The 14,002-nt window shown below is 40.7% G+C and overlaps 1 protein-coding gene across 6 annotated transcripts in view; it reads left to right on the plus strand.

The window, feature by feature from the left end:
- The window catches only part of LOC149350415 (ranBP-type and C3HC4-type zinc finger-containing protein 1-like), a 55,768-nt gene that overhangs the window by 33,548 nt on the left and 8,218 nt on the right, over positions 1-14,002 (plus strand). For 5 of the 6 annotated variants that reach the window (XM_089579425.1, XM_089579426.1, XM_089579430.1 and 2 more), the window contains 5 exons: positions 301-610; positions 4,357-4,604; positions 7,629-7,822; positions 8,482-8,593; positions 13,627-13,905. In XM_089579425.1, coding sequence (XP_089435551.1) covers positions 301-610; positions 4,357-4,604; positions 7,629-7,822; positions 8,482-8,593; positions 13,627-13,905 — 1,143 coding nt within the window. Of the gene's footprint in view, positions 1-300; positions 611-4,356; positions 4,605-7,628; positions 7,823-8,481; positions 8,594-13,626; positions 13,906-14,002 lie in introns of those variants that run through there. The other variant, XM_089579429.1, reaches the window with a different exon arrangement.

A 14,002-nucleotide genomic window follows, 5' to 3' on the forward strand; every position in this document is an offset into this window, starting at 1 on the left:
TTTTATCTCTATTTAATAAAGCACAAGACCGGCATAAGACCAGTTTTTTATTTCACACCTTTGTGATGGTGGCTTGTCATTATGGTGTGTTCGGCCTTGGCCACAGAGGCCACATTTCAGTGAAGATGAATGATGCTTGTGTCCCAAAATTTTGGTGTGCATTTGAAAATAGCAAGTGGTCAAAATTGATACAGTTTACTTCACTGCGAAGTGTCTCACAGCCCACAGTTTAGATTTGGCACATAATGTTTTTAATTTTAGAAATCTAGACTGGTATTATCAGTTCTGCGTGTTTTGCAGGTTGAGGCTGAGTACAACATTCCTGTGAGGGTTCAGCGTTGGATCCTGGGCAAGAATTTGGCTACTGATGATGAGGCCACGCTGGAGCAGTTTGGTGTGAGCCACAGTGCTTGCCCTGTCTTTCTTTACCTTATGAGCCCTGCCGAGGAGCTGAAGGGTGAGGAGGTCCTCCGAAACAGCTCCTGGAAGCCGCCAGATAGTGTCGCTAGTAGCACTGATGAAGTGGATGAGCTGGCACCAACAGCACTCAGGCCGGCACCCTCTGATGCATCAAGCACACTGGATGCCCTTCTCAATGACCAGGCAGCAGGTGAGAGCTGCACTCTGTGACGTGATAACCTTGTTGCGTGCACAATGCTTTACACCCAGCTGGGTTTGGCCCGGGATTTACTGGAGTATCATACTTCATGCTAATCTCAAGTTCTTGGGTGTAGTGAGGCTGACTTTAAAAGTGTGCACGATAATGTCTTCCTTTCTGATGCTGATTGACAAACCAATTCAGAAGCATTTTGATGTCTTGCTGTATGAGCTGTGCTGTTGTAATTGTGCATAAATATAACAGTTTGTTGTCAATAACTTAATGGTTTTGCTTGGTTTGGACTGTCGAGTTAACCCAGCTAGGTAATGTCAAAAAGAATCTTTGTACGTTTCCACACTCATCCTTATCCCGGCTCTGCATTGTACAAGGGACACTGCATGGGAGTCATTAACTCATTAGCAAGGCTCAAGCTCACTGCAGGTTTTGAGTCAACAAAATTATATTTTTTTCTGGCTATTTAGGTTTCAATGTGTTGTTGCGATCTGTGGTTTGGACTGTAGGCAAAGCTGGTTAATTGAGACTTGCCTTGCCAAATTGAGTGTGACACCAAGGTCCCAGGGTTTGACTCAGTTGTAGGTAGTTAGAGAAGAGAGTCGGGCACAAAGGACACACCATGCACTGGCCTACAACGGAAATGTAGGGTCTGTTTCCAGCCTGGTGGAGTAAATGCCATCAGGGGGGCCATTGCAGCTGCCTCCTGCATCACTACTTGTATGTTGGCTGCAGCAATGAGGTACAGTGCTTCATGTGTTGGGATTGAACTTGTTTTGGCTTTCATTACCTAATTTACTCGGCGAACTTTTCTCAATGTGTGCTTGTTGCAGAATGAAATTTTGTTTTCTTTTTCTTTTATGGAAGAATGATCATATCAGTTTTTTTCGGTGCTATATATAGTATTCCTGCACAGTCAAAAGTTGCATAGAGTTTGTCTTGGCTCTCTTGTTAGCATGAGCAGTTGATGTACTAGTAATGAATGCATAAATGGTTGTTTTTAGAGCTTTGCTTTCAGGGTGAAGTGCTATTGCCATGAAAAGTAATAGTGTGACAGATGAGTGATTGGGCCATGAGACAAAAATGCAAATGTAAATTAATTTCTCAGAGTTTGGTCGCACAAAAAGTAATAAATGAAAAACAGATGTGAAAGCAACTGGTGAGCTACATGTACTTACACTCGCTACACTTAGGCAAGTGGAACTATGCCTGCCTAACTAGCTCTTTCATGCCAGAATCAAATTACCTGGTTGCAGGAAATGAATATGTATATCTTGAAGTTTTTTACATTGTCTGACCTGTTGATTTTTGTTGATGAGCCTCACCTTTAAGAGCATCCCTTTAATGTTCATGCTGGAAACTGGCAGGCTTAGCAGTTGGGTGCTGCTGGACCTAAGACCAGCCACTTAAACAAGCATAAGGGAGCAATTGGTGCCACTTTCCCAAGGAATATTTAGCTTTTGTTGTGGCCATATTTCGACTTGAGTACCTGGACATCCTTGTTGCCTTGGCCTCAAATTTCGAAGTCTCTCAGAGCACACAGTCATGCTTCTTAATCTAGTGGTGCCATTGTCTTACCATGCTCTTGGCTTCCACACTTTTCTCTGGTGACTAAGTGCAACTTGTATTAGTAGCCAGCTAGCTATGGTGTGCATTTCAGGTATACTAACCTCTTTCAGTTGAAACCAAATTTCAGAAAATGAATCTGTCGTGCTTTTACCTGTTTTTTTTTTATTTAAACCAAAAAATCCAAACCTCTATTCATATGGTGCATGGGCAAAGGCTGAGGGGTGTCCCAGGATGAATGAGTTGGGTGAGCACTGGAGACCGAGGCATTGCTACCTCTATGACAGGCTAAAAGGGCCTTGTTAGGCAGCTCTAAAACTGCAGGGACTGAAATATTGGTAAAGCCTCTATATTCAATATCCACCTAAACAATAATTTAGCTTTAGATGCAGTTGTTTGAATTTGCATATAACCAGCACAAGCAACAAGGTCATGGATTTAAATATCTGGCTGAGCTTGTAGCATCATGTTAACTTGGGTTGCTTGTTATACGTAACTTAAAGCATCAATAAAGGAAATCGCCAGTGCGCTTTTAGTAACAGCAGTTCAGTTTTGAGACCATGCTCGCTACTTTTTATGCACATTTAAATGCATCATCTTTACAATGATAATGTCACTATACAGTTGTTTGTACTTCCAGTCCTCTGATGCAACTTATGCTATGTCATCTGGAACATTAAACCCTGATGGCCAAGTTCTGTTTGCCATTTGTCATTGTAGAAGTTGCCTGCTTAGCTTTTTGCCTTGGCTGCTGGCATAAAAGATATGTCAAGTGCATATGGCAATCTTAGTATTGGCAGGGACATTTCTATTTCTACATTTTATAAGCAAATGAGAGCTGTAGAGCACAGCTAGAAGTTTAATTTTTGCCTTATACACCTTAAAGTATGATAGACACCCAATTTTAGTTACATTTTTTCTTTTTTGAAATGAATCATTAGGCATTAGAATGCATGATCACCGCATGGTATTTGCCTACGACTGCTAAATAGCTTATAATTGAATTTCTTCTTGATGCTGTTTCGGTTTCTGTGTTATCAAATGAATGATGCCAGTGATGTTCATTTGATGTTTAGGTCACAGGAGGCACAAAAAAAAAACTGCAATGTATTCGCTGTTACAAAGTTTTAATTCACTATAAAACTTAAGAGCTGGAATGACAACTAACGATGTGTCAGCAGTTAAATTGCCATGTTTGCATTCCTCATGTGACCTAAATACCAACTACACATCGCAGCCATCGCCGAGTTGAAGAAACCGAAACTGAAACAGCATCAAGAAGAAATTCAGTTATAAATTATTTAGCAGTCGTAGGCGAGTACCTTGAGATGATCCATGTATGCTAATGTCTAACGTGTCATTTGAAAGAAGAAAACATGCAAACAAAAATTTGGTGTCTATACTTTTCTACAGGTTCCTGTAATTGAACTTCTGTTTAGCACCTCTTTAAGGCAGGAGAAAGCAGCATGAAAGGGGGATACAAGTGAGACGCACTGTTTTTATTTCCCAAAATATTTTTTGAAATGTACTACAGTCGATCCCATATATATCGCACCATGATATATAGAATTATTGTTTATATCAAACAGTCAGAATTTTAATAAGGTGCTATTATATGTGCAGTGTACTGTTAACAGGATTAGACCTCTTATCATAGGCAGTGGCTAGTTCCAAACACCGTCCACTGCAGTTTCGGTGCGAGCTGGCTTGGCCTAGCGACACATTGCGAGCGGTGCGCTGCCAGCACGCCGGCAGGCATGTTTCTACATGGAGTGCGTCACTAGTGTTGGTGCATCATATTCGTGCTTCTATGTTATAGGTAGTCTTATCTATGTTAGGATACAACTTAAAAAAAAGAAACAGCAATTGGTAGCACCAGGCCACGGTCCACAACCAATCACAACAGTAAACAAAATCAGCTTTTTAATGTTTGACTATAATAAACAAGTCAGGTATAAAAATTCTAGAGCTTATAATTTTTTTTCTTGTAATTAGCTTCTTTTTTTTTAGGTAACAGGAAAGTGCCATGTTTTATATATCGAAATGTCTATATATCAAACTATTTCATGATCCCCTTCAATTCAAAATATTCGTCATGCATGGGCAGCTGTGTGTAGTGAAAACTTTATCTCTGAAAGTTATTTGTTGTAGTTTCCTAAATAGGGTTTTTTTTTCTGCAGGGTGGACCTGCCAGCTATGTGGCATCAATAATACTGAGCCAGACACGTGCGCAATGTGTGGTGTCATGGCAGTTGCCAATGCCATTGATCACTCCACTGTAGACGCAAGCCATCGAACTGTAGACACTGATCCTGACACCGAACCCATTCATCGTCATGATATTGAGCCCATTGAGATCCACGCCAGTGAAGATAACCAACTAAGAGGCGACAATGATCCTGTTGAAGTTGACTACCCACAGGGCCAGGTAGCTCTGATTCCTTGTGCCTTTTGCATTTCATGAATTATAACATTTGTTTAGTGATTGCGTCTCAGCAGTCATGATATGTTTTTAAACTTTCTTTATGATGTGCTGATGATAACAATCTTTAAACATTTCTCTAATAGTAGTGTTATTTATATAGCGGCTTCTGGGACTGTGGAAAACATTTTATGATAACAAATTGATGCCTTCAGGATATTTGAATTGTGTTAAAAGAAAGATCTGCCTACAGTTAAAGTTTAGAACTGTAGAATATTGGGCTATTTGGTGACAAATGAAAACAGCTTAGTGCAGACACACAGGGTGGACAGAGAAATACACGCCATGAGCTCTGAAGGAATATCAAAGGAAAAAGAATAGTTAACCCTTTATAAGGCACAAGCTTTGTGCTTGTCTCACATGTGTACAAATGGTAAAATTTCACTGAAGGTGTCTGAGAATTTAATGACATCACTTTCAAGCCATTTTGACCACTATAGTTTTGTAGTAAAAAGAGGTATATGACTGCATCAGTGACTTAGTAAAAAAATACTTCAAATTTGGTACGCATCTTGCCTCAGTCTTTTGGATGTATAAGACAAATTGCATTGGAATTGAGATTTGCTTCAAGAAGTATTATGAGGCAGTTGATTGGTGAGAAAAGCTCAAAAGCCTGACTGTTTTTCAAAATGCTATTTTTCCTCCCAAGGTAGGTCTCGTTGAACTGTGCACCCTTGCTTGTAAAAACATACAGAACACTATGGAGGCTTACCTGCAAAAGTTGAAAGCACACTGAATGGTTTGTTTGATAGTTTGGTAGTATGTAAAAACATTGTATACGTAGATGCGCTGTCTTCCGTTTGCCAACACTTGAAGTGAGTGGGACACATGTGGCCTGCTGTCATGTAAAGGGTTAAAGGAATGCAAAAAATGCAGGTTTATCATTTCCTCCTCACTCTATGAATTTTCCCCTGTAGTGTCTGCTGTTGAGACGAAACATGTAGATGCTATGCCAAGAAGGCAAAAAGAAGATGCCTATCTCTAGTGTTAACCCTTAAAAAAGTGTCAGAATCACTCCAAGCTCAGGTTTGCTTCAGTTTTTTAGTTTGTTTATTTCTGGTTTTTGTTCATTTTGCATGGTATTCAGTAGAGAATTAAAACATGGTGTGATTTTGGCTAGCTGTTACCTCTGTTAATGAAAGTACCTCCGGTAATTGACAATGTTAAAGCTGTTAGTGCCAGCACTTTTTTGTTAGACTCCCCATTCGTAAACTATCTATTATTTTACCACTGTTAGAGATCTCGTGTTTAGCTTCGAATCTCTTGTGTACAGCTATTTCCACGAAGACTGCTAACAAGTATTAAAATTCTTGGTTCTCTAAGGAGTGACTCATTTTTCTAGTGTGCTTGTGTGTGCATGTGCTTAAGCAGATGGGAAGGCAGGTAGGCACATGTGCACCCGGTAGACACAGGCTAATGAAAGCACTGTTCATAAGCTGTGTGGCTGCAGCTGAATGAAAGAATTTGCTAGCAAATGTTCCTGGATTTCTGTGAATTAATTCTTCAAACTTTGATAGCTGTAGATGCATTTCAGGCGAACTTGCATGAATGAGCAGCTTTTGGTCAGCTTTCACGTAATTAGAGGAACAGGCTTTCAGCAGTACTTACTAAGGGCCGTTTGACATTTTCGTAGCAATTTGTCAGTAAAAGCTTAAGGATCTTTAACCATTTATGAAGTTTCAAGAGTGCATGTTTTTTTGTATGGAGTAAGGCTTAGTGAAATAATGTTGAACTACTTTTTCACTATTTGTACTATTCAAGGTGCCATTGTTGATGCTGTTTCACTATTGCAAAGTGCTTATTAGCTCAGAAGTGTTTAGGTTGTGCAGTTTTGACAATAATTCTATGGGGTACTGTGTGGCTCATGATAGAAACAGGGGGCATTCCTTTCATTTATTTTTGTTGTATTTTTTAAAGATTTTTTTTGCTTTGTTTATTTCGGTTTATGAGTTACAAAAACTGAGGATGAACAAACTAAAGGCTGGGGCCTGTCTTTCTGCAAGAAGGCACTTGAAAGCAGCATCATTTCTACATTTCTTTGCAGAAGCCATAGGCTTGAACACTATTGGGCAGCAGCGAAAAGAAAAAACTACGGGGCACTAGGATAAACAAGGAAACTCATTTACGCACAACTTACAGACTGTTCCACAATTAAATGCACGCCGTAGGATGCTTCCTTCAGCTAAACTGGTGAATTGTTCGAGTTTAAGTTCTGCACAGAAATGGCATTTGGCTGGCAGAATTGTTTTATGCTACATTTGATTGGGATACTTGCCTGAATCGATCAAAAAAAGTTGGATATTCACATCGTATGCGGCAACAGCGAAACAAAACAAGCCCTTATCTCAGTGATTGCACTGGTGGCGCTGTCTTGTATGTTGGCTATGGAGATCGGCAAAGGATGGGGTGGGGGTGTCTTGTGGGAGGTTGCCTTGCCAAATCCCTTTTGCCAAATCTCCATGGCTGACAAACGAGATGGCGCCACCGGTGCAATTGCTGAGATAACGGCTTATTTTGTTTCATCGTCGCCGCGGACGATGCGAATATCTGACTTTTTTTGATCGATTCAGGCAAGTACCTCAAGCAAATGTAGCATAAAACAATTCTGCCGACCTAATGCCATTTCTGTGCGAAATTTGAGCTCGAACAATCCACCAGTTTAGCTGAGAGAACCATTCTATGGCATGCATTTAATTGCGGCACGTGCTGTATGTGTGAAAAAATGTTGAGTTGGGGCTCTGTGTAGTAAATCTAGTGAGCTAGCATTGCATGAGCTTGGCTTTTAAAATTATTTGGTGTGTTCTTTTCGAGCACTAAAATCAGAGTGCAAGTGCTACATGGACAGTTCTGGCTGTTTGTATGTGAATCTGATATAATTGTGTGCAAAAGTATTCGTGCATCGTGATATTTGTTAGTCTTTTTTATAACTGCACATTAACCCTTGTTTTTGTTTTGTCCTTTTGACCAAAGGAGGATGGAAGTAATGCCGAAGTACCGAAACAACCACCACAGCCATTACTGCCACAAGACTACATGCGACTAGTGGAACTTGATGGACAGGATTTGGTGCCAAGCATGGAAGCTTTTGAGTGCTCAGTTTGCTTTTTAGGTGTGGAGCCTGGGCAGGGGGTCTTGCTAAGAGACTGCTTGCACATGTTCTGCAGGTACCATTTGCTTTATTTATGAAGCCATAGTTACCTATAGCGTATCAAACTTGAAGAAAAAAAAAAGGCAACTGCACTGCATAGGCAATGGCCCCAGTTTCAATTCCCAGACCAGAACGCTTTTTTTTTTTCAGCTGCAAAGCTTCTGTGGAAGCTTTTTAGCTTCCTTTGTAGTAGTATGGCGGTGCTTGGGTGGATGTTAATGAATAATTACTCCTTTATCGCAAATCCACTCCACCTTGGGGGGTTCTCCTAAACTTTGAACTAACAGCATTTCCGCTATGAGTTGTTCATAAATTTGGCCTCGCCCTGCCATCTACAAGCCTTCCTGAATAGCTCAGTTGGTGAAGCAACTGCCTCGGATAGACGCTGGTCCCGGGTTTGATTCCTGGACCAGGATGAATTTTTCTTCAACTGCGAAGTTTATGCAAAAGCTGTATAGCTTTCCTTTGTAGCTATGTGGCTACACTTGGACAGATGGTAATGAGTAAATATTCCTTTATTATAGATACAGGTAAACATGAAGAGAAGCTCTGAATGTGCAGATCGAATTTATTGCTTCACACTGAAAACTGCCTTTTATTTTAGGCTGCCTGCTTGGCTTACACGGCTTGTAACACCAAGGCTTACCTAAGTGCCTTTTTTTTTTACTCTTTCAGAGATTGTCTATCAAACTCTGTTCGTTATGCTGAAGAGGCCATGGTAAAGTGCCCCTTTAGGAATGATGAGTACTCATGCAGTAGTCATTTGCAGGAACGAGAAATCAGGGCGGTGAGTGCACCATGGCTTTACTTTACTGGCTTTACTGGCCGCTGGTGGCTAACATTCATCCATAAATATCTGTTTCCTCTGACTGTTTGTTAGTGAAAATGGTATGTGGATTGCAGCATTCCAGCAAAGATCAGTGGGACAGTCAGTGTATATAGTTCATGAATTTGGCATTTCAGTTCGTATGGTTCGCAGTATCATTTATGTTGTTTTGATGATGTCAATGGTCAGTTCTGGAAGGTGCCACGAAAATTGATGCCTGAGCAAAAAACATGTCACCAGTTATTTACAAGAGAATTTAAACATGCTTCGAGAGCATCCAGGATGCTTCTATTTCCAAGTTATTATAGGTGATGAAATGCAGGCCCTGTCATGATCCCGAGACCAAACAAGGGTCCATGCAACGGAAGCAGAAAGCATCGCCAGCTCCAAAGGAGTTTCCTAGGCAGCAGTCAGCTGGAAAGATTATGGGAACAGTTGTTCGGAATGCAGAAAATGTTTTCTTACCAGTGTTCATGCCACACAAGGCAGCATTTACTAGAGACATCATTGCTTCAGTAAGAAAGAAATTACATGAGGCAGTCAAAGAGAAATGCCATGGGGAGCTGTTGGTAGGTGTGTTGCTACTTCATGATAATGTTCCAGCTCACAAGTCTCAGAAGTCGTTAGCTGCTGTCAAGAAATGTGGCTTCATGGGGTTTAATCACTGGGAGGCTTGGCTCCCAGTGATTATCTCTTTCGTAACACAAAGAAATTTCTCTATGGGCAACAATTTCCTGGTGACATTGCATTCAAAAATGTGGCAACAGGGTTCCTGCAGCAGCGAGAATTCTGCTATTCCCATCAGGCCCTACGTCCACACATGTATTCGCAACCTAATATTAACAAATTCCGCATATACTAGATACAATGTCCTCTAATGTGCATGCAGTAAAATGTACTGAGGCCTGAAAAATCATGTTGAAACACACAAAGCCAGGCGGGCAAAATGAATGCGGAAAATCGTTTTGAAAATGGATGCCTTCATGTTTTGCGGTATCTCTGATAAGGCTGCAGTTAAGTGTGCGTTTTTATTTGCTTATTTTGCAAACATGAGTGGTTTAAGGTGCTTAAAATGTGCTGATTTGTTTACATAATGACTTCATATGATAGGAACCAATCAAAAGAATTATAATTGACGCCTTAAAAGCAGTTTTGAGTTTGCAAAATGGATATGTGAGGACTTCGCTGAAATTTCATAAATAATCACTTGAGAAGGTCGGAATTTTTTCTGTGGCTTCTCGACATGTTCCTCGCAGAAATTTAAAAATGTGAAATATACCTACCCACTGGATAATAATTAGATTCTGAAGGAGCTATTCTGAGGGAATCTGATTACTTCAGGCAAAGAACATGGAATAAGTGTCGAAGTCAATGAGAGGGTTTGCTCACTTTTCTGTTTGATTTTGCATCTCTGCTTCAGGTATGCTAAGAACTTTTTCAGCTCATGTTTTCTTCAGTTTATGACTGACTCACCTCTATGTTTTGCTTTTTGAATGTTTACTGCTTTTATTCAAATCACTCGGAGGCCACCTCACTTTTACAACTGCAGGGACTGGCAGCGTCCGTAAAAGTTCAGCTTAACAAAAATGTGCTTGCTAAATGGCCCACGATAAGCAAAGTTTAATAACTTGTGGAAAGCTAGCTATTTGGCACTGAATTATGCTGTGTAATGGGGCTTGCTGAGTTTAATGTGAATGATAAATGCAAGCATACTTTGTAGACAAAAAGGCTTTCAGATATCTAATGTTTAGTGCCTTATGATAACCATAAAAATTGTAAAAGGTGAGAGAGACTAAAACCTCTTTCTTGAATGACTGGAATGAGTTCAGCATGTGATCATTACAATCTTGGCCAAATAATAAGGCTTTATGCATTTCAGGGTAACTGCTAACTAAAACTAAGATTTCATGTGGCTTTCATTTGTGGCATAGCCTTTTTCGCTTGCAGCTAGTGGCTTCAGAGGCAGTGCTTGTATGTCATACTTGAGAGGCACTTCCACTGGTCACAAGAAACTGTTGGAGTGGGTAATGCTGCTGTACGTATAGTACATAAAACTTGAGTAGAGACTTTTCTCACAGAAAAAAAAAAACATAAGGGAAAAATTTTCACTGTGAGGCTTGACTGATGAGCAGGGAGCAATGTTTGATATTTCAGATGCATGTAAATTGGTTACTAGTTCACCTTTTTGAAGATTTTCGTGAGGGAGTGCTCCTTGGTGTACTGTCTTAACAGTTCAATCACAAAGCCTTGGCGAAATGTTCTTTGTAGACACTTTAAAACCTGTTACACTCTTTATAAAGAAAAATAGTTACAAATACTAGGGCGTATGTAAATTTTGCAAGAGTCGGGCAGTCATTGCAGGATGTGCCATTAACATGAAAGGAGCTAGTGGCTGCTTTAGAAGAGAAGGGATTTCTGGAAATTTATAAAACTTGTTGTACTTGATGAAAATCTGGAAGTGGCTGAAATGCACAAAAACGAAATGTATTATCTTGGTTTGGTTTGGTTTATGGGGTTTAACGTCCCAAAGCGACTGAGGCTATGAGAGACGCCGTGGTGGAGGGCTCCGGAAATTTCGACCACCTGGGGTTCTTTAACGTGCACTGACATCGCACAGTATTATCTTTTCAGCTGTCAGTAAACCAGTAAGTGTAAATAGCTCACTCTCGATCCAGTCTTGTTCCTTAGAGCGCCTTTTGATGCATAAATATTTGTGTTTTATTCGAAGAAAATATATTGCTGGACACACCATGTAGACCTCATAACAAGCAAAACTTCCCAGTACGTCAGTATTCTATATAAATTTCATTCCCTTCTACCAGCGCACTTGAGAAAGAAATTATATTTTACTGCTGTCCAATCACATGTGCAGTACTGTCTGCTGGTGTGGGGCATGGGTTCCAAAACAAGCTTGACAAAAGATTTATCTTGTACAAAAGAAAGACCTTCGTTTCATTTTTAATGTTTCGAGATATAATCCTGTCTCAGGATACTTTAGACAATGCCAAATACTAAATATTACAGCCTTCTGCAACCAGCGACTATCTAAAATTATGTGCTGGCAATACAAAACGGACTTTGCAACATTTTGAAATACATACATTAGCACAGATCTGCACTATGCCTTCAGAAACATTAACTTCATAAAACTTCGAATGAGAACTGTGTATGGATTGCAATTAGTTCAATGGCAAATTCCCCATTTTTTGAACAGTTACCCCGATATAATTGATATAATAGATCAGTCATCCTCTTGTTCACCTTCAGGAAAAAAGCTAAGCAGTTCTTTGAAGTGCATATGTAAATATTTCTGTTCTATTCCTGCTGTGTTATTGCATATACTGTACCACAAATTGTTCTCTTATGTTATGCAAATGATCGCTTTCATGTGTTGCTGCTTCTGAGTATTATTAAATGTTTATGTATCATGTCCGTGATCTGTAACTACCCTTTTTTTTTTTTGCTGCATGCCCGATGCCTTGTTATACTGCGCATATCTTATCTGGTGCCAAAGGCCCAGTCAGGTGACTTGTATGTCGCGTTTTGCCTCGGTTGCAGGGCAAATAACTGTACAGTATTGTGCATCTTCGTGAAGACTTTTCGAAATTTTCTCGCCAGAACCGCTGGCTCATTTGCGGTGAAACTGTGCGCAGAGCTTGTGTGTTCTGGTAACTTTTGTCTCGTAGCAAGTTTAGCAACGGTACTTACGTGGTTCAACTGCGCAAGATGCAAACCCATAATCATCTGCACCGAGATCGAGGAACTGAAAGCCACCAACACTGAGTTTCCGCCAAGAGGCAGTGGTGGCGCCATCTCTTGTCTGCAAAGTAAAGCGCCACAACGCGAAAAACGCCAAGGCGAGTGTTGCTAGGTGCATGGGTCCTTTGATGGCGCCACAGCCATCCGTTGTGGAAACCCGGTGTTGGCGTCTGTCAGTTCCTCAATCTCTGTGCAGACGATTAAGGATTTGCATCATGGGAGGCTGAACCATGTAAGTACTACTGTCAAACTTACTACGAGACAAAAGTTACTGCAATGCGCAACCTCTGTTCACAGTTTCATCGCAAACAAGCCAGCAGACGAGACAGGAAAATTTTTACAAGTCTTCACGATAAAGATGTACAATACTGTATTTGATGAAATTTCAAATAAACAAACAAAACATGGCATTTTGATTCTTCGTGTTGAAAGCTGTGCATTGTGCATGCACATGTTTTCTTGTGTTGTCTATCCTACTCGCTTGCTCACTTTAATGTCAGGCATGAGTGCTCTTCATAAGCTCTGCAAGGTGCCTCATTTGAAAACTGCTGCTGCGCTTTTCCCTGAGCATGCGAAAGTGGCATAAAATGTGTGCTAGTTGATACAGGGCACTCTTTTCATGCATTCTGATGAAACACTACTTTGAGAACCCATGCACCTTTTTGCATTACTGGTGGTGTTCAAAAAGGGGAAGCAAAATTATTGGAATTTAATTCTACCCCTTACAAAAGGTCTGTTGTGTCAGATTCTGTGCCTCCTGCTCCACCCCATGCTCTGCTTTCTCACATATTTTTAGCACTGGTGTTACATTTTCATGCTTCTTTGTCTGCCATAAAGCACTCATCATTTCTTTTGCTTTCTTAAGAATAACACTGCTGTTCACGTGCTTATATATTTGGCTGGAAAGTGCAGCCCTGAATTCCGCTAGCATTAATTGACGATTGGTTGACAAGTGACTATTTATTTTGGTTTTAACAGAACAATATTGCACCTTTCGATTCTTAACTGTCTGCCATCATCTGAAATGCCATCTTTGTGTAAGGCATGCATCCATGGCATCAGCGTAAGCATGTAATTCTGCAGTACAGGCAGCATGGAGAGTTGATGCATTTAGCCAGTGAAATAGGAGAACAGCTTTCTGTAGGCAGATCCCGTTTCCCTAGTAATGGTATGCATGTCTCAGTAATACAAGCTCCAGCAGAAGTGGAGAGTTCAAATGGTGTTTCCTCTTGCAGCTGGTGAGCCCTGAGGTGTATGAGCATCACCTGTCACGTAGTGTGAAAACAGCAGAGAGCCAGGCGCCCAACAGCTTCCATTGCAAGACTGCAGACTGTCCCGGATGGTGCATGCTCGAGGACAATGTTAATGTCTTCCTGTGCCCCGTGTGTGGCCACTCCAACTGCCTCACCTGCCGAGCCATCCATGAGGGAAAAAACTGCCTGCAGTACCAGGATGAGTTGGATTTTAATGCCCCTAATGGCCAAGAGGCAAAGCAAACCAAAGAATATCTTGATGTGAGCACCATATTCCTCACTTTACAAATGAAAGAGAAAAAATACTGCATAAATTTTGAAAGGGCAGCAGTTTTACTTTGAAATCTTGGTGTAAATA

The sequence above is a fragment of the Amblyomma mixtum genome, chromosome 3 (genome assembly GCF_055824585.1).
Source record: "Amblyomma mixtum isolate Tamu chromosome 3, ASM5582458v1, whole genome shotgun sequence".
NCBI lineage: Eukaryota > Metazoa > Arthropoda > Arachnida > Ixodida > Ixodidae > Amblyomma > Amblyomma mixtum.